Source organism: Haliotis rubra, unplaced genomic scaffold (genome assembly GCF_003918875.1).
Source record: "Haliotis rubra isolate DU_JTF1 unplaced genomic scaffold, ASM391887v1 Scf77, whole genome shotgun sequence".
In the NCBI taxonomy this organism is placed as follows: Eukaryota; Metazoa; Mollusca; class Gastropoda; order Lepetellida; family Haliotidae; genus Haliotis; species Haliotis rubra.
The window spans coordinates 447295-468916 of record NW_025767490.1 but is presented as its reverse complement, the minus strand read 5'-3'; the positions used below and the strand labels follow the sequence as shown (position 1 = coordinate 468916).

The 21622-nt window shown below is 38.1% G+C and overlaps 1 protein-coding gene across 1 annotated transcript in view; it reads left to right on the top strand.

Moving 5' to 3' along the window:
• LOC124260615 (protein-glutamine gamma-glutamyltransferase K-like) overlaps nucleotides 1–20483 on the top strand; it is a 32603-nt gene extending 12120 nt beyond the window's left edge. The window contains exons 6-14 of the mRNA XM_046694936.1: nucleotides 1156–1294; nucleotides 6349–6452; nucleotides 7181–7343; nucleotides 8359–8438; nucleotides 10368–10450; nucleotides 13733–13931; nucleotides 14648–14808; nucleotides 15419–15556; nucleotides 17979–20483. Of these exons, the coding sequence (XP_046550892.1) occupies nucleotides 1156–1294; nucleotides 6349–6452; nucleotides 7181–7343; nucleotides 8359–8438; nucleotides 10368–10450; nucleotides 13733–13931; nucleotides 14648–14808; nucleotides 15419–15556; nucleotides 17979–18089 (1178 nt within the window). The 3' untranslated portion in view covers nucleotides 18090–20483. The remainder of the gene's footprint in view (nucleotides 1–1155; nucleotides 1295–6348; nucleotides 6453–7180; nucleotides 7344–8358; nucleotides 8439–10367; nucleotides 10451–13732; nucleotides 13932–14647; nucleotides 14809–15418; nucleotides 15557–17978) is intronic.
• Nucleotides 20484–21622: the final 1139 nt, after the last annotated feature.

The following is a 21622-nucleotide window of genomic DNA, read 5'->3' as shown; positions in this document are numbered from 1 at the left end:
TGCAAATTAGCAAATTTTTCAATTATATCTCCATGAATTCCAAATTATAATTTCATTTTTAAAAGAATGCAATTATCAACCTAGAAGTGTCTTTGTTAGTTATCGTATGACTGTCACTAGTGCAGTCCCATCTTTTTGCTGAAGTTTCGCTTGTCAGTTTTTATAGGACCAGTTTTGTGCACATTTGTCTTTTTCCGAGCAGAACTCTAAAACTCGTTCAATATTTCTTCACCAAACTTGGCACATAGATAGATGTCTGGTGGTGTAACATGCCCTTTTGGTAATTTTGGAATTCTGAATAAAACATTTTTGGCGTTTCCATGGTAACAAGTTTGACTTAGACTGACATTAGTGGTAGTGCTAAAATGTTCAAGTAAGCAGAACTCTAAAACCCACTTCACTATTTCTTAACCAAACCTGGCACATAGATAGATCTGGTGGTGTACTGGTGACTTTTGGTATCTTTTGGAATTCTGAATAAAACATTTTTGGCATTTCCATGGCAACATAGGTTTGACTCAGAATGAAATTAGTGGTAGTGCGGAGAAGAGCAGAACTCTAAAACCGTTTCTATTTCTTCACCAAACTTCGCACATAGATTGGTCTGGTGGTGTACTGGTGCATTCTGGTAGTTTTGGAATTTTGAATAAAATATTTTTGGTGTTTCCATGGCAACAAGTTGACTTAGCCTGAAATTGGTGGTAGTGCTCTTTTCGGAGCAGAACTCTAAAACTGTTCATTTCTTCACCAAACTTCCATATAGATAGATCTGGTGGTGTACTGGTGCCTTTGGTCAAAGGATTACAGAATAAAATATTTTGGGCACCATAGCAACAAGTTTGTCATAGACTATTATGACAGAACTTTCTACTCTCCTTCCACTTTTCTATATACACAAGCATATTTGACATAATCATAACTCGTAGACATAATCATGAAGCGTATTTTGCCATTGAGGGGGATATTGATGACTTTGTCTTCTTGTTTTTATTTAGAAGACCCGGGTTCGATTCCCCACATTGGCACAATGTGTGATGCTCATATTGCTGGAATATTGCTATAAGCAGCATAAAACTAAACTCACTCACTCACTCTTTTATTGACACATCAGTGTGCTTTTAAAATGGGAAAACATTGAAATCCAATATGTTGCAGTTTGCCGTGCTCTGGGTATCCCTGCTCGGAGCGTCACAAACTTTGCGTCAGCCCATGACACGGACGGCTCAATAACAATCGACTACCATTTTGATGAGGGGGGCGACGCAGCTGATGACATGAACTCGGACTCAGTTTGGTAAGTTTCCATGTATATGCTATAGTTTGTTTGTTTGTTTGTTTGTTTGTTTGTGTATCATTAAAAACAACTCTCAGCTGTTGTGTCGAAGTCAGAGGAACCTACATTCATAATCATCTGAGGTTTGACACAATCACAAAAAGACCAAAGAAGGAATACTCAGGTCCAAGTTTTTCCTTTGGAATGTCAAGTTTGACTCGTCGATGTTTGACACAATGGTTGCGATGTGCCTGGGCTATAGGACTGGCTAAAATTATCGATAATCAGGAAAGTCATGGATAGGAAAAATTATTCATGATTATCGATATAAAAATTGTGTTATGAATAATATCAAACATAAACTTTTGTGATAGAAAAAAGTTATAATTTTCTGACACAATATAAAATTTTAGGACTTTATTCATGGTCTTCTTCTAAATTATGTTCAGGTCGCTGTTTTGTGTCACCTCTCAGTGTGAAATATATTCATCTCTTTTAAACTTTTTTGGCAATTTTGCTCCAGTTACGTCTGCTATCTGTTGATAAGTGATTGATTTTATGTGAATGATTATCTATCTATATCAGTAGCAAGCTTTACTGGGCTGCCCGTGCAAAATGGACAAAAGGAAACTTGACTGGAATCAAAACTTGCTACCAAGAATGTTCAGCTGTATCTTCGGCAACATAAATAAAGCAGGGATATCTACAGCTCATTGGTTGCCAGGGAACACAACTTTCATAGCTTATGGGTCAAATTGTGTGCATCTCTAGAAATAGGCAAAGACAAAATAATGTGAAGACTTGTTAGATCAATAAAAGTCAATGGTTTGCATCTGTTGTCATGTGCCAGACAATTACACCAAACAACGTCACCAACAATTAGTGAGAAAATGATAATCTGACTAAAACTAAAGTATATTAACTCATGACATCTAATTTATTGCCCCCAAAAAACAAAAAACAAACAAGCATGTGGGAAATTCCACTTAATGTGATCACAACCTTTCACATGCCCCCTGTAAGTGATGCCAAGGGAAAATGGTTCCGCTCTTCGGTAAGACCATTGCCAAGTTTCTGTAGAGTTTCATGAGTGTGCATCAATGGCTGTTATGATTAGGCTGTGTATTATTGTTCATGAGAATGAAATCTGGTTCTGGAATGCCATCACTCTAGTGCACACCTGTCACTGTGACCCTTGTAGGACATGGAGATTGGGTTTTTTCTAGTTCAGCTGATTGCCCCCACTCGCCATCAAAAATCGTTTCTTAGCACCTTCCTTTGCAACCCTGTTCACTGTATCGGAATCCTGACATCCTTTTCCTTTTGTACGGCACATTTAATGATTACGATCTGTCACTCTAGACACTCTCTCAGGTCAGAAAAAACAATTACAGGAGCCCAGTGCTAGTCTGTGCAACGGACATGACCTTCAACCCAATGAACACATGCCTGCCTTTGATGCTGGCCCTGTTGTATGTAAATGCATGCCCTCTTTTACCAGAGACTTGAACGAAGGATTATTATCTCAACTATGATCAGTTCCACATGGAATAAGTTCCATTCAGAACAAATATTGCTAGTGTCAATGTAATGGGCACATTTACCTAGCTGATCCATGGGAATAATTACACAAGAGAGAATATTTAAAGGAACAGTCTCACTACAGGAATAAACACCCTGTTACAATCATGCACTGAGTGTAAACATGCATGCCACTTTGGCAGGTCATTTCTGAGTGAAATAGCGTACTGGCATTCATGAAGTGATGAATTCCTGTTGCAGTCGGAGAAACATGTCAACAGCACCCTACCTCTGTGTGTTGGAATGTTGTCCACCATGTTGTATGGTAGCTGATCCAGACATCTGGTATCAGTTCCTGTCATTGATCATACTTTGGCTGACATGAAGATGTTTGCAATGTGACATTGTGTTAACCCTATTTCATGCATGCATTGCATCTGCCAATACGCACGCGTGCATGCGTGTGTGTATGTGTAAAGTGCGGCTGCTTGTACTAGCCCAGACTTCAGCTGGGTTTTTTTATAGTGCTAGCCCACTGAGATACCATGCCGCAGAGAAGCATGAATATCCCACTCAGACACATTACACTGACTCCGAGCCGACCAGTCCTTGTTGTACCCATGAATGCCGAGCGTCAGGCAGGGACCAACAAGTACCATATTTTAACGTCTTTGGGTTTGACGCGGTTGGGGATCGAACCCGTGACCTTCCGCTCTCCGGGGGTACGCTCTAACCACTACACCACGGAGGCGGTCCTATTTGGTCATGAAACGTGTTGATACTGAGGGATCATTAGAGCGTTTATATGCTGCAATCCTCAAAACCAGAGTCCCGATCCACCAAATGTTCGTAGCGTTACCAGCAATCATAAGTATATAGGTTATCATTGGCTTATGAATATCGTAGTGCTACGACTGCTTGTGGATCGGGCCCCAGATGTTGTGCTCTCTGATAATGTGGGACAGTGGTGTAGCCTAATGGTTAAAGCGTCCGATCGTCACGCCGAAGACCCTGGTTTGATTCCCCACATGGGTATATTGCTAAAAGTGGCATAACACCATACGCACTCTGATAAAGTTGTCACAGTTGTCACGATACATGTAAACCCAGATTTACAAGCAGATTGTGCAGATTGTCCACATGGCAGCATGCTCTTTGTCGCTCACCATGAACCTGACGTCGTGTAGTGATTATCCTGTCATTGTGTACCGAGATAGCTCCAACATTATTTGTTGAATGAATGTATATCATCAAGCCTAATCCTTTGCAAAATTTGAGTGGTGCAATTTTAGCTGATGTTTTCAAAATAAAATATTTTCGATCTGTATGCGTGGGTGATGTCGAAAAAAATTATCCTTAGCAAACATTGAGTATAATTGCTGTGTAGATACTGACAAGATATTACTTGATTTTACTTACCTATTATTTTTACCTGGTCACCTTGACATCAACACAGAGAAATGTGAGCAGGAACTAAATAACAACAACACAGTGTGAATAAAACAACAAGTTGGAAACACTTTTTGAGTTTTCCATCCTTTGCTTGTAAATTTATGTTTACCGTTTGAAGCCATCGTAATTGAGGTAATGGGACGGAGAAGCTGGGCTTCATTAGACGTGAAATGCAAGTTAGACCGGATGTGTATCTAACTTTCTTTAGATAGCTCAAGGCTGTAGGGGTTTGTTTAAAGTGCCCTTCCATTAGACATGTGTTTTCAAGTATTAGTGTCATTAAACTGAAACAGGTTCAAGGTAGCTGAGATATGAGATGTACTGGTTTATTTACAGTGTTGGGCATTGTTCAAACTGAAACTGATGTAGTTAGACTGAAATGAGGTTTCTTTGATGGGCATTTTAGAAGTTGAAGTGAAGAAGAATGAAGATAAATTTATGGGTATCTTGCTTGACAACGGCATTAGAATCTATGTTGAAATGTTGCCTTTCACCGAATAAAGAAGTTGTATATCCATAAAATTATCTTTATAGTTGAAAGTGAGGTGTCATATTTTAGTAATTAGGTAATTAGATGGATAGGACCTTACAAGTTTAGGTCATGTATTTCTCAGATAACTTAGGCTTGTTGGGGCTTGTCACTACCCAGATAGCAATGGTTTTGCCAACATTGCAACGTTGGGCCAATGTCCGAATGCTATCTGGGTATGTCAGATATGGAAATATCTAATTTTGTACTCTTATCTTTTACGTACTCAAAAATCTTGATGTCTAATCGTGTACTATGTATTTGTACTGAAATCTTGTACCCTAATCTTACATTCTGCACATGTACTGTACTGTTTCTTGTAAGCACATCTTGGACTCTGATCTTGTATTTTTTTCTTGTAGTCAAAACTTGTACATTAATCTTGTACTGTATTCTTGTACTCCAGTGTTGTACTTTATGTTGGTACGTTCGTCAGGTTCGAGGTTTTAGTAGAATATGTGTTTGTACGAGCTGAAGATAATTAAAATGCATGCCAGGATGTATTAATTGTCTGGAGTCGTCTGGAAATAGTGTACCAAGGTTGTTGCAGCTTTTAATGTAATTAACTGCAGGATATGTTACACAACTAATAATATTTCCTGCACATTTCTTGTAGTTTTTGTGCTTCATGCATATGATTTTCATAACATTTTTTCCCCAAAAGGAATCTCCTTTGGCAGAGATGAATATACTCAGGTGTTGGCATGTTGTATAGTACTTGGTGATCCATGCAAAGGTTCAAGTCCATCATATCCCCTAAATTCCTCTTGCTTGAGGTTGTAAATTTCATGTTCTGTTCTCCAAGTACTAGATAGGTCTGTTTTACCTAAATAATTACCGGATCACTAACAAGCACTATTGCCTCAGTTTTGTGCTCATTCAGCCTAAGCTTTTTCACCACCATCCACTGGCTTCTCTGATCTGTGCATACTTCAAACTTATTACATGGCATGTGTCAACCAAGTCAGCGAGCCTGACCACCCGATCCTGTTAGTCACCTCTTACGATAAGCATGAGTTACTGAAGATCAATACTCTAACCCAGACCTTCACGGGTACTTGATGCAGGAGGTAGCCATGCGGTTGAACTTTGTGCTGAACACATTAAAGGTTTGGGTTGGATTGCCCAAAAGCCCATTTCTTGTATTTCCAGCTGAGATATTATGGGGAAATAGCTTAAAATGATGTAAAACCATGATCACTCACTCACTCACTCACTCACTCACTCACTCACTCACTCACTCACTCACTCACTCACTCACTCACTCACTCACTCTAGCACACCAAAGGGACAGAACTCTGCATAGAGAATCTAAGTGCCTTGGACAAATGACGATTCTTACACAGGAAAAATAGATATTTCAAAACCAGGTTTTCAGTTTTATCTTACTTGAATTTTCCCTTCAGAAATATTGCTAAACACAGCATTAAACAAACTCATTTACTTACTCAAGAACATCAAGGCACCACAATTCAGCAGAGAGAGCTGATGTGCCTCTACACCTTGCAGGGAAAAGCTTTGATGGAAAAATGGTTTCAGTTTTATTTTACTTGACTTTCCTTCCTGAATACAGGAATTTCCACGTGTGGAATGAGTCATGGATGTCACGGCCTGATCTGCCAACTGGATACGGAGGCTGGCAGGCAGTGGATGCCACACCACAAGAGACAAGTGATGGTAAGAATACATATACTACTCAGTATAACGTAAGGGCCACCCTTCTTTCTTATTACTGTATAGTTCGTTTGACTTCATTTGAGACCGATGAATTGTCCACGAACACAAAATCTAATAATTGCAACAAAATCAAACTTTGCACAGTCACATGAAATCAACAGACCAACTGTGTTGATTTGTTTCATAATTTGGGACACCTGAATAAAAAAGTTCTTTAACTAACGATCATTATTTTGTTGTCACTTTTCGCTATTGAAGATGATTGTGTATATGATTTAAACCAGAAACCCTTGTGTGTATGTGTGCCATATTGTCCTTGATATACACTGTGCTGAACAACTGATGATTTATCAAATGATTGTCCTTTCAGGTGTCTATTGCTTTATCCCAGACAATATAGATGATTTATCAAATGATTGTCCTTTCAGGTGTCTATTGCTTTATCCCAGACAATACAGATGATTTATCAAATGATTGTCCTTTCAGGTGTCTATTGTTTTATCCCAGACAATATAGATGATTTATCAAATGATTGTCCTTTCAGGTGTCTATTGTCCTTTCAGGTTTTATCCCAGACAATATAGATGATTTATCAAATGATTGTCCTTTCAGGTGTCTTTTGCTTTATCCCAGACAATATAGATGATTTATCAAATGATTGTCCTTTCAGGTGTCTATTGCTTTATCCCAGACAATATAGATAATTTATCAAATGATTGTCCTTTCAGGTGTCTATTGCTGTGGTCCTGCACCTGTGCTTGCTATTAAACGAGGTGAGGTCAACCTTCCATATGATGGCCAGTTCATCTTTGCTGAAGTGAATGCTGATAAGGTGTACTGGTCCATCAAGCCAGATGGCACTTTTGAGAAAGTCTACATTGAAAAGAAAGGGTAAGAATTTCTCATTTGATATCTTGATAAAAAGATCATGAACAGGTTTAAGGTCTCAGGACCGGTCCAAAAGAAACTGGACAATAAGTCGGAAGACTGCTAACCAAGTGGTCAGTTTGTTGGCTCATCATGCGAAAGACCCAGGTTTGATTTCCAACATGGGTACAATGTGTGCAGCCCACTTCTGGTATGTTCATTGTGCTGCTTATAGCATTACACCAGACATATGGCGGGAGACACCAGAAATGGGCTGCACACATTGTACCCATGTTGGAAATCAAACCTGGATTTTCAGTATGATGAATGAAAGCTTTATGGGCTACCCCACAACCAAACATTTGTCAGCCAGTGAAGACATGTTTGATATCAAAACACACGAGGTGATATTCTTTCTATTCATCATCCTAAACATGTGTGTGAACAGTGACTGACAACTGTCATGAGTTCAAAAAGTAAAGTTACCAGCTTCAGAAGCAGAGGTGAGGTGAGGTGAAATTGGGTTTTACGTCGTGCTTGAGAATATTTCGCTCATATGACGACGTGCATGCGTGTGTATGTGTATATGCGGCTGCTTGTACTAGCCCAGACTTCAGCTGGGTTTTATAGTGCTAGCCCACTGAGATACCATGCCGCAGTGAAGCATGAATACCCCACTCAGACACATTATACTGACTCCCGAGCCAACCAGTCCTTGTTGTACCCATTAATGCCGAGCGCCAGACAGGGACCAACAAGTACCATATTTTAACGTCTTTTGGTATGACGCGGTCGGGGATCGCGAACCCGTGACCTTCCGCTCTCCGGGCGAACGCTTCAGAAGCAGAGAGCTTTGTGACAATGATATCAGATTACGATGACATCATGATCCTGGATGACGTCACAATGGTCTTCTGTAATGCTGTGATATCTCTTAGGAGATAATGCTCTATCTCACCCAAGCGATATCTCCGCAGAAGCCAATTTGGGGTGGTAAAAGTTACCATGATATTCAGTATGTATATTGTCTTTGTTCTAGAGTTGGAAAGGAGATCAGCACGAAGAATATGGTGGATAGCAGCAGAGAAGTCGTCACAGGCGCTTACAAATTTATTGAAGGTAAATCATTTATGTATCAGACTCGAAATCATGTATTCGCCAAAATCATGAAACTGTCCAAGAATTCTATATATATCCTGGGATGTTTTGGCATATGGCGGTAAGAACAATCTTGTCCTTATTGGTTAATGCAAGCGTACTAACATTTATATAAGTGTTGACATGGCTTGGGCATGTATTTTGTGAATGGTGATGACAAAAATGTCTTCAGTATTTACTGGTTAAGTTATTCAGTTCGACACAAATCCATCTGCCTCAGTTCTGAAATTAAGAGCTGATTTGGCTCCATTGGATAATTTTTCGTTTCTATAGATTTAACTTCTTAAATAAGATATCTTTATTTCTGGGAGTCAAAGCCAGTCTTTTACTGGTTAGTCAGACAGTATTATCGGGACTTAAGGCTGCCATTATTTATACGATTTGCCTTAGGTGGACATGTGTTATGCCATTTAAGAAAGTGATTAGCATTTTGAGAAAAGAATCAGGTGGCTGAAAAAAAAGGTATTGATGTTCAGAAGATTTAGCTCACCTGATCGGAGTCAAGTTAAATTACATTTAACAGGACTTGATTAAGTGCTGTAAATTGTTACTTGCACTGGTGCAACCCAACATTACAAAGTGCAACCTTGTTATTTGTTTAACTTGCACCAGGTGCAAGTCAATTCTTGAGAAATAAATCAACACTAAATTTAACATTGTAAGCATACTTATGTCAGTTCAATTTTCTTCTTAATTTTGGAAAATAAAATAGCAAATTTCCTTCATTACATATTGCAATAAAAGCAGTGCAGCTGGAATTCGGCTGGTGCAACTGTTTTGTTCACCATAGGTTGCACCTGGTGCAAGTAGGTTACTGTCTCTTAAATCGAGCCCTGATTTAAGCTTGCTTGTCTAGTATTGGCAGCAGTGGTGTTGGTGCTGGCATCAGTAAACCTCTGTGAGCATCTTCTCAGATACTCCTGGAGCAAAGATCCTGAAGGATGCTTGCTCCCACATCAATGCATATACAAACATTAATAATTTTTTAAAATGGAGAGCACAGCCGCTTTTTAAACCATTTAATGGTCTTTATTTGGTAAACTTTTTAGACTTTTCTGTATTCACATTGCTGTGAAGTCAGTGGTGGGGTCTAACATCTTTCCCTGTTTTGTGATCTGTGAATATGTATTTGACCTTGATTTCACGTTATCACTTGTAACAGGCCTATTAATCCTCTCGAAAACATTCTTGGCTTGGTAAATATATTCTTGTGAACCTGCTCTTCTTAAATTTGCCTTTAACGAAAATCACTGTAATTTTGTTGCTTTAAAATTGTTTACTCTAAAGTAATTTTGAAATAAATATTTCGCAGATACCAGTGTAAGATTGTGAATACACATTGCCATTTAGAAAGTGGTCAAATGTAACCTATGTTATATTTGGGATTATACTTTCTCAATAAAGCACAGATTCGAGTACTTGTTGGCTTGAGCTTCATCAAGGACGTCAGTACTGTCATCTTTAAATCAGTTCAGAAAACTCTACTCCACATACTGCAGTTAGGAAATTGATGACCCAATGTGCTTGACACTTCGTAGCACATAAACATAGCTAATGAGATAATAAGTGCTTTGCCTAATTACATGCCAGTATGATAGGAATTGATCACCTGTTTGGACCAAAATTATCCTTGGAATCAGGTGCTTAATTAATGCCCATGTGTATATATGAACATGTGGGTTTAACTCCTGCTTGTTTCACAACGATGTACGTCACGCCTAAGACCCGGGTTCGAATCCCCACATGGGTACAATGTGTGAAGCCCATTTCTGGTGTCCCCCACCGTGATATTACTGGAATATTGCTAAAAACGGCGTAAAACTAAACTCACTCACTCACAACGATTTAGAATAGAATGTAAAACTTGCAGTGTTTCAATTCCTTGTGCAGGCTCCAACGAGGAGCGAGTGGCAGTACTGACGGCAAACCAATTTGGATCCTGCCGTCCGGACGTCTATGAAAAAGGAACTGAGGTAAGGTTTTTTAATTCTTTATGAACAAAGAGAAATAGAATTATGTGAAATTACTACCTTTTGTAAAATGAAGTAGCATTTTATGTCGGCTTCAAGATGAGTGCACGTGTTCTGCCAGTTTTGGTGCTAGCCTTCTGAGATAAAAAAATTCTAAATTGTCTGTTGTATTTGTATAAATATTTTTTCTGTCTTCAAAAGCACAATCATAGACTACCTATAACCACAAACAACACTCCATGACAACCCATGAATTGACACAGAAGTATACAATTCAATTAAAAAGTAAATAAATTCCAACACTATTATCCAACCTGCCAACCAGCTATAGTCCGTTTGGCTCAAAAGCGGACCGATGAATTTCAGTGCAACTCGAAAACTGAAAAACATATAATACTCGATGAAATGTTGATCATAATTAAAACATCAGACCAACTCTGTGGTTTGTTTGCAGAATTTATGTCCTAAAATTAAAAAAGTTGTTTAACAATTAAAATTTTGACACAGTTCACTATTTGTTACGAGGGAGGAGTGCAGAGAAAGGGACAGCCAGGTGTTAGAGAAGCACGTGCACAAGTGCCCACCAAGTTATTGATTCATAAACCTGTGCTGTGCCGTCTCCATCCTTTCTCACACACCTGGCTGTCCCTTTCTCTGCACTCCTCCCTCGTAAGAAATAGTGAACTGGGTCAAAATTTTAATGATAGTTTGTTAAACAACTTTTTCATTTTTCGGGATATAAATTCTGCAAAAAGTTGGTCTGATCAGCGTTTCATTGAGTAATATACGTTTATTAGTTTTCGAGTTAGATTGCAATTCATCGGTCCGATTTTGAGCCAAATGGACTATATTTCAAGTCAATGTTACATGAAACACAACTACATGTACATTGTATTAGGTCTGGAGCCTGAGCATGTAAATGGCAATGCTCTAAGGTTTTGTCTACATTTACTGCAGTAACAAAGGCTTGGACATTGAGTGTTTTATGGGATATCATATCCAATATATGTGATGAACTAGTTTTGACATGTTGATAACACATGTAAAAGGTTAATGTAATAATTTGGTAAAAAACTTATTTTGAGAAGGAGTGTCTGTGGGTCTATTAATGTGAGTATTAGAACTTGCCATGTTTAGGGCAGCTCTCAAATCTGAAAAGGTGACCAATATATGAGGTCAAGGTCACCATGAAGGTCACCTGTGAAGTTCCGGGTTAGAATGAACCTTCAGTAACCCATGCTTGTCCTAAGAGGCGACTAACGGACTGGGTGGTCAGACTCGCTGGCTTGGTTGACACATGTCCTCGGATCCCAATTGTGCAGATTGATGCTCGTGCTGTTGATCACTGTATTGTCTGGTCCAGACTCGATTATTTACAGATCGCTGCCATATAGCTGGAATATTGCTGTGTGCGGCGTAAAGCTGAAGTATATTTGCCATTTTCTGTAAAACACGCATTTTCTCCTGATATCTATGGAATTCTTATGCATGTTGTTAAAGTATTTACATACATACTACATGTTATTACAATGTAAATGGTTGTAGTCAGTTTGGTGAAAATGAATATATATTTTTTGTATGTGTCAAACATTTAGAAAAGCAGCTGGGATCTGTTTGCCTTGAAACTGTTTGCTCTTAGACCGACTTGTGAAATTCAAACCATATCAAATGTGTTATATTTCTGCATGTGTGTTTTTCTTTGGGTGGGAGACACACAACGAGCATCAAAGGGTTCAGCATTGAGAATGTGTTGCCATGGAAACTTTAATGCAGTGTCAGCAAATTAGCTCAGAATCATAGTCTCAACAGCAAAGTGTTTTATTTTGTTGCAGGTGGGTTTGAAACTGATCCACCTCGTAGATATCTTTGTGATTCAGTATGTTTGTTTACCCATTGTTATATGAACAATGCCTGTTCCTGGTCACAGTTTGTTATCACCGTCTGGAGGTCATAATTGCACATATTTTCTGTGAACATTTTCTCTTCTGTAATTATTATAGCCATGTTGTTTCTTTACATTCTTCATAAATTGGTGTGTTTGAGGAGGAATGTTTAGGTGTAGTTGTATAAATTTGATGCTTAACCTGATGTCATTATTATGTACACATGAGCGAGTAAGATGTTTGTTTAAAACTGCTATCAGCCCAGTCCCAAAGCTGGTGGACCTCTAAGCATCTCATGGCACCCTGCACAGATAAGGGCTACAACAAATACATTCTTTACCCTGGTCGACTGTGTATTTGCAGTAACCAACACCACTTGCAGTCTGACATGGGGGAAACAGGAAACGTAAAGCTCATAGACATTCCATTGTTAACATAATATTTATCTTTTCTTATTTCAAGGTATTAGGGTATTCACATAAAGGGGATACAGAAGCAATTTCTTCATCAGCAGCCTCGATATTTAACATGAGCTCATTAAATAAACAATGTGTTCTTCTTAAGTTGCTTATCTGATACAGCCCAGAACCTGTGTAAAGATGATAAAAGCATATATCGAACCTGAAAGTAGCTGGGTGACCTTGACCCAGGGAAGATAAACTACCTCCCCTGACACCACACCCATTGTCTGCAAGGGCTGACAGCAGTTGATATAGCTAGGATGGAGTCAAGGTTTAATTTTATGAGGTGTCTGGACAAAACAATTCTTAATATGAATGGTTTAAACTGGACATCTGATGCGCCGTGCAAGTATCCTTTACACCATTACGTGAGGTGGGATTGGTCGACATAATCCCTCTTGATGTGTGTGTGCAGAGCAAGTGTCCTTGACATCATTACACTTTACGACATTATTCGTCTTAATGTGTCAGTTGTTACTCGGCCAAGCAACTTTCCTTCATTTCTGAAGAATGAATCTGCCTGTGTGAAACATCTCAAACCTAGCTGAATTGGATACAGTCATTCCTCGCCATAAGGCGGGTCTTGGGGTCCATGAATCACCCCGCGAAAAAAGGAAAAGAAAATGTTTTGCCAATTGCTCGTTATTATGAGTGAGTGAGTGAGTAATAATAGCAATAACATAGTGTTTTGGTGCAGATTGATACCCTTGACACAACCTTTTACCTTCAAGATTCCTTTTGTGGAAAACATTTGCACCTTTTAATGAACTCATGTGTTCAAAAAACTTCCCTGATTCTTTTTCGCTTCTTCTTTAACCAGTAAAACCCTCCTGATCAAATATTCCAGGAACCTGTGGGTGAGCTACAGAGCCATGAGGCTCTCTCTACATAGAATACAATGCCCAATTCAAGTCTGATGTTGATACTTTTTTATATTACAGGATGTGCAATTTGACCTTGATCACAGTGAGGACGTATTTGTTGGTCAAGACTTTGATGTGATCCTTCGAGTGAAGAATATCAGCACTTCAGAGAGAACTCTTAAGACATTTTTGGCTGCACGTACGATGTATTACACTGGTGTGTCTGCAGACCGTGTCAAATCTCAGAAATTTGATACAGTGCTCAAACCACAGGCCAGTAAGTGTGCTTTTCTAACATGTTTTTTATTTTGTTTGGATTTTTTTTAGATAAAAATCCAGATGAGAATTTGTCTTACACCTTTAATGTTGCAATTATTGTGAGTCAGTATATTTGTGTGTATCTGCAATTAAGGACAGGATATGATCACCTTTTGCAAATCTGTACTTGATAGTGGTACTTGATACCAATTGGTTTGCGACAACCGATGCTTGTCGTAAGAGATGACTGACAGGATGAGGTGGTCAGCCTTGCTGACTTTTTTTTCTTTTTTTTTCTTTCTTTATTTTTTCCTTTTTTGCTGAGTTGGCTAGTGCAGGTCATTGTAGCCCAAATGCGTAAATTGATGCTCATGATGTCGATCACGGGTTGCCTGGTCCAGACTCAATTTACAGACCACCGCCATATGGCTGGGATATTGTGGAGAGAGTGTTAAACAACAAACAAAATATCCTCTCTGAAGAAGAGTGAGTGAGTTTAGTTTTACGCTGCTTTTAGCAATATTCCAGCAATATCATGGCGGGGGAAGGGGGACACAGAAATGGGCTTCACACATTGTACCCATGTGGGGAATCGAACCTGGGTCTTCGCATGATAAGCGAAATAACCACTAGACTAACCCCAACGCCCCCTCTAAAGAAGACCCCAACAGGAGTGATAGGTCCTGTTTCCAGGTGCTAGGTCTGATCATATTGCATTAAACCCTCACATTGCAGGTACAGAGATAAAGATGACTGTTAAAGCTGAGGACTATCAAGGCAGCCTGAAGGACATGTGCATGCTGCAACTTACTTGTATGTCACGTGTGACTGAGACATTGCAGGCCTTCACCAACATGTGCGACTTTAGACTTCGTAAACCTCACTTACAAATCAAGGTAATCTATCATTTGCTTGCATATATCTACAAAATATATAGGTCACTGTGACCAGAGACCATATAATATATATTATATGGTCTCTGCTGGGACCTAATTCTAATAAGTATCTACTCATGAAGATCCGGATTGGAATTGATCTTCAGTACCCCATGCTTGTCAATAGAGGCGATTAATGGTATCGGGTGGTCAGGCTCGATGACATGGTTGATCACTGGATTGTCTGATCTAGACTCTAATTTTTACAGACCGGGCACTATATAGCTGCAATATTGCTGATGGAGTCTAACCCACTCAGGGACCAGTGTAGATTTTGTCGCTTGTGTTCTCTTCACTTAGAAAATGGTAAATTGTTTTGTGGTTTATAATTCCCCAGACATCTAATTATTTCATTGTTTGTAGTGTATTGTTGCTGCACAAAATGTGAATATGTTTCACACTTAAAATACCTATGTAAACAACAGTTTCTATGGTCAACGGTTGCAATCCCAGTATACGTTAATATTACACACGGCCAGGTGGTTGCACCTTGCTGCAGGGCTATGTAATGTTTTTTCTATTACTTGATTGTTTCATAAGGTTATAAAAAACACAAATTCAACTTTTGTAGGCCCCTAAAGCGGGACAGGTTGGGAAGAAGATGGCTTTTGAGGTGTCCTTTACCAACCCCTTGGCAGAGACTCTGACAGGATGTGCAATCCAGGTTGAAGGCCCCGGCCTTCAGAACGCCTCTCAAAATCAAACAAGAGTAAGTACTTCATGGAATCCCTTGGTTCAGGATAGACTGTCTTATCCTAGAGGTATTGGTACGACGATGATGAGGTCTTGTCGCAGTAGAAGGACCATGGGGGATATGGTGGGACGTCATCAGAGGTTTTTTCAACATTTAAATGTACCAAAGGGATTACTTGTTTGCCTGTGAGGTATCTTCAAACCTTGAAATGTTCATGACATGCAGACGGAATTCTGACAGTAGAACATTTCAGAATCCACATTAGTTAGTGTCTTCATCTCCTCAATTTCGAATCGAGGGAGCCAGCTGGGTTTTACCTTGATCTACAAAACGAGGGGTCATTTCACTAGACAGGTTAAAGTGAAAGGTTTGAAAGGGCTTGTAGAATTTGGATCCTTTTGGAGGTTTAAATATTTGATAATTCCTTAATTACAAGAACTACATTTCCAGTCAGAATTTGGTACAGTCAACATACTGTATCTCAGGATACAACAGATATATTTTTGTGCATCCATTCTAGTCATTAATGGTACTAGATGCACATCTCTGCATTATGTTAAACCCTGAGATTAACATGTTTTGTCTTGTCTCTACGAACTGCCATAATTAAGACAAATATTAAGTTATCTCTTTTTAACATCCTTTCTACTATGACTTCTTTGACTGGCATTCTAGAAGTTGAAGAGATGAAGAATGAGGACAATTTTATGGATATGTAACTTCTTTATTCTGTATAGAAGTTGTATATCCATAAAATTGTTCTCATTCTTCTTTCTAATATGGCCGCCATAATTTTATGTTCCAACTATTGCAAGTGAGATAGTTGATTTGGAGTATTCACACATCAGACACAGGATATCATTTACCTTTCGCAAATCCATACTTCTTGGTCAGTCTGGGTTGGAATTGATCTTCAGCTACCCATGCATGTCGTAAGAGGCAACTAACAGGAACAGGTGGTCAGACCAACATGGTTGATACATGTCATCTTTTCCTTATTGCATAGATTGATGCTCATGGTTTCAATTACTGGATCGTCTGGTCCAGAATGGATTATTTTCAGACTACCGTCTTAAAGTTGGAATATTGAGGAGTGCTGCCTTAAACAACATACAAACAAACATGTTTGTGAATTATGAGCTCTTGCTCGTGACATATCGGGAATCAGAAAAATGAAGTTTGGTTTATTCCATACAATGTATTTCTTTTGATTATAGGAAGAATTTTTCATGCTTTTGGATACATAATGTGTGGTGCTCCATCTATAGACCCCAGCAAAAATTGCTGGCGAACAAATATTCATCCACCACCCACAACAGCGGTCTTAAAACATTTCTATCAACATTCCACTGAAATATAAAATATGATTATATGCACTAGGGCTGGATATTGCCCTGATTTTCATATTGCGATATATTGCAATAATTTAAGAGATATTGCAATACATATTGTGTTATATTGACTGGAAGGTTTCTGCCCAAGTGCGTACATCATAAAGTCATAATAGCTCTCTGTGTGCGACATTATCTTCTTAGTCGCTGTTACATCATACTTTCAGGCTCCCTGTCCCCATTGTGTATGGCTGTATGCCAATCGTTTACAGATGAATAAAATAATATAGAGCCTTAATGTGGAATATATTGCACCAACGTTTTGCGAACATAATGATAAAGGTAACAGTATAACATGATTTTCATAGTCAGTGTTGTTCACTTAAACAGAATGCACTTCAGTGCAGTATGCAATTATTGTTACTGTATGTGATTCATTCAGATTCAATGTGTTAACATGAACTATTGCCAAATGAAACAAAAACAAGATTTAGTTGAACTACTTGAGATCAAAATCGCATGTGACCTCCAATAGTTAAGATCCTTGACTGGAATGTCATTATACAGTCCTACAATTTTTCTAAAACTCAGGCCTGATTGATAAATTGATATCATACGCCCCATGATGAAACAAACAAAAATAACCAAATACTGTGAACTGTGAAATGGTCACTCAGAGCCAGAGACTCTACTAATAAGTCCAAATAAAAATTGGTCCATTTGAGGCCACTTTAAAAATTCCTTCAAATGAAACCATTCAAACCCACAAAACATAAAGTATTTGGTAGACTATTTGGCAATTTTGGAGCCACTTATAATGACACTTCCACTTGGTAAATATTGCATGAAACCAACAGAAATAAAAGTATATTTGTCACTTTTAGAGTACATTTGTTTGCTATGGAAATCAAGGGCAGATAATTCAAATGGAGCTAACTCTGGATGACCCAATATATTGCAGAATCTGAACCATATCGCGATAATCATATCGCAAGATACTGTAGCGGTATATACCAGTATACCGGTAATATTGCACAGCCCTAATATTCACATCAGGCACATCTATAAAACAACAGTTAATATAAACATATACTCTTTGCTTTCAGTCCTGTTGGTCCAAAGCAGACGTTTATGACAACAGTGGATCTGACTCCAAAAAAGAAAGGCAAACGAGAGATTGTGATCATCTTCAGCTCGAAACAGTTGGAGGATATTAATGGTTCATATGTGATCAATGTCAAACCAAAGTAACTGGCCTGTGTGTGCCTTCAGTTTGTGCCTTCTGTGCACGCCTTTAGTGTGTGCCTTCTGTGCATACCTTCAATGTGTGCCTTCAGTGCATGCTTTCAATGCGTGCCTTCTATTAATGTCTTCCAGTTTGGTTGTTTTTTTGTCAAGAAATGTCTGATATTAAAAAGCTCTGAGACAAAGATTTCACAACTGATACCAAATACAGTCTATTGGGTGTCATTAATAAGTATTTAACTTACATACAGGTTTATATGTGATGACATTACAGCTGTACAATGCACCAGATATTTACAGTGGTTGCCGTCAAATATTTACTACATTAAGTATTATGCACAAAAGAGTTTTGAGAACATTCAAAACCTATCATATTATACCATCCATTAAACAAAATGGGGCCTTCTTCCACTTTGTAATACACACATAATCTACACTCGCTTATAAGCAATATTTTGATCAAGATGTCTGCACCTTGTTAAAATACAGTATTCATCACTTCTTGTCAACTGTTTGTCAATAAAATGTTCTTTTTTTTACATTTTTAAAAAATACCACTTATCAGTTCTTGTCAGTTGTATGACGGCAAGGTGTTTTCACCTTCCCAAAAACTAATATAATTTAATTTGTGTCAATTGTTTTTAAAAATGTTTTTACATTATGTAAACGAAAGATTCTTGATTCTTGTCATTTGTATGTCAACCGAGTGTTTTCACCTTGTCTAAGATGAAGTTTTTCAATTTTTGTTAATTGTTTGTCAACCACGTGTTTTCATCATGTCAGAAGATAATATTTATCAGTTATTGTCAGTTTTTGTTGACAAATTTGTTCACAAGCTGTTGCCACTTTGTCCTTTGGAATGCAGACATTTTATAGAAATGCCTTGCTTTGCTGTTATCTGCTTGAATGTTAGAAATGTTCATACATTTGTGTGCTTTGACTGTATCATTTGTTGAAGTTCCATGTCACTAGCGGTCACCTTTATGAAAAGTAAATTTCAGAAGGTACTAGTATTTACTGTGGAGGACACTATAACTTGTGTTTCCACCATCAAGTAATTCCTGCCTGCACCAGGAAGTCTTCCAATGGAGTAAACTGATGTTTGAAGTTCACCTACCACCCTTGTCTTTCAAGACTGGTAGTTCATCATATTTTGACTAGACTAACAAGTCTATGCATAATCCAGTCAAAATCATGGAACAAATTCAACATCTGATTTGTAAACTGCCCTGAAAATTCAAGTTGATTGAATGATTTAACAATTGTATACAATTATCTGGTGTCAGCAGATATCTTCCAAATCTTTTCATGTTTTTAATCAAGTTGATGCACTTTGCAAGATTAGACCAATTTCATTACAATATATATTTTGTTTAGTGGAGATTGTCTTGAATGCATGCAGCCATTTTGTTTGAGTCTATGCATGTGATGTGATAAGTGGAATCTGATTGGACAATAGAGGGGAGATCAAAGGGACATAACTCAATATATATGCTGGAACTACAATCCATCCTGTCAAGTTTGGCAAGGTTGGAAACCGAACTGTAGTCAACTCCCTTTCCTTGGGAAGAAGTCATCTGATAAGTTGGTTATCTGTTTAGGGATACAGAGTTGGAAAAGCTGCTGTTGCACTTGGATAATATGGTCTGATATTGTGTTGGAAGAAGATGATCAATAATAGTTCAAATTGGGAACATTTACCTCAGTGAGTTAGGTTGTTGAAATGTACTTTCATCCTATAGCATACACAAAAACATGAGGTATTTACATTACGTTATTTCAACAACAAAACTTTTAGGCGAGAGCTTATAGTGCAATATAATTGTCTGTAGCATATCTTATATTTCTAACATAATATAGTTGGTTATTATTAATAACATGGATGGTGTAGTATTTTGTAGAAGAGGATGGATTTAGATTCTCCTATTCATTTACATTATGATTCACAGATTTATATTTTAGACACAGTGATTAGTTTCTCTTATTAATCCACTTTATTTGGCTTCCCTATGTTCTCTGTCCATGTTGTTTCAATATTATCCTTCTGTTACCAGTTGACCTAATCATGTTAACCCTTCTTGTGTATAAGTATTGTTAATGTTAATCCCTTGTCTGCTATATATAATTCTGTATGGTGTTCATTTTCCAGTCAAATAGTCTATACCTAACTGTCACTATTACAGTACTAAATACAGAAGTTGTTATCCACAAGTTTTGGTCCGTCTTGACATCTGTCTACATCTAGGAAACACCTGTCAAATAAGTTGTTTCCCTTGTATGAAATATGTTTCCTTTATGAATACGTCATAATACATTTGTGGGGTGTGTATCATTGCAGTGTAGTGCAATAAACTATCTTTCTTCGTTTTAGTGTTTAGTGTTGGTTCTTCTTCATGCGTATGCTACACAAATAAAGTTGAAGGTCAAGCTATTCTGCCCCAACAACTCCTCTCTCATGGTATTTTCCTATGACCGTATGTTTTTAAACATGACTCAATTTACATGACAGAATACATTGGACGTGTTAAAAACAGGTGTTCGTTGACTTCTTGAAACTGGAATCCAAGAGGACACAATATAAAGTGTCACAGTTCAGCCATAACAGAAATTAATGCAAAGAATTTGGCATTTATATCTCAAATGACCTTTACCTTGGAAATTATTGTCTGGAAGTTATCAAAAGTACTCCAACAGTTGTACAGCAGTTGCCAAACACCTTGATTGTGTATGGATACTTAATTAAGAGGACTATCATTAAAGATTTGTTCTGGAATATTTCCTTGAACATTTGAGCATTTGTGTTGAGGAGCCATTGTTAAGAGTTGTTATGGAACATTTCCATGAACAATTGTGGGTCAGATTTCAACTGTCAACCTGGCTAGCTATTCTCAAAACTTTCGTAGCACTACGAACTCCTTAAGCCCATTCTTAACACATAGACTACGATCAAAGATAAGAATTCTTACGGCTACGAATGTTTCGAGTAGGGCCTAGTAACTTATGAATAACCATCTTTAATATGTAGGAGTGGTGGTCACTCGTGACCCGAAGACCCAGGTTCGATTCCCCACATGGGTACAATGAGTGAAGTCAATTTCTGGTGTCCCCGCCGTCCTATTGCTGGAATACTGCTAAATGCGGCATAAAACCACTCACTCACTCTTTAATATGTTCCAGTTGAGGCACTCGGACAGGATGTCACTGGAGATATTTTTTGTGTTAAAGATATCGCATTACCAATGGATGTAATCTAACTCACTTTTCTCTGAAACTTTACACTTGTAGAGTTTACCAATAATATCAACTTAATGAAAACTTAGTTTTAAGGAACTCTTTGGTGATTTTTCAGCCGGAAGTTTCAGACTTGTCATCTTTGGTATGGTTCCTTATAGATATCAGTCATTCACAATTCAACAGAACAAACATTAAACACACTGCAACAATGAAATAATCGCAGCAAAATTTATTTGAAAACAATGAGTAAATTAATAACACACAAGTTGAA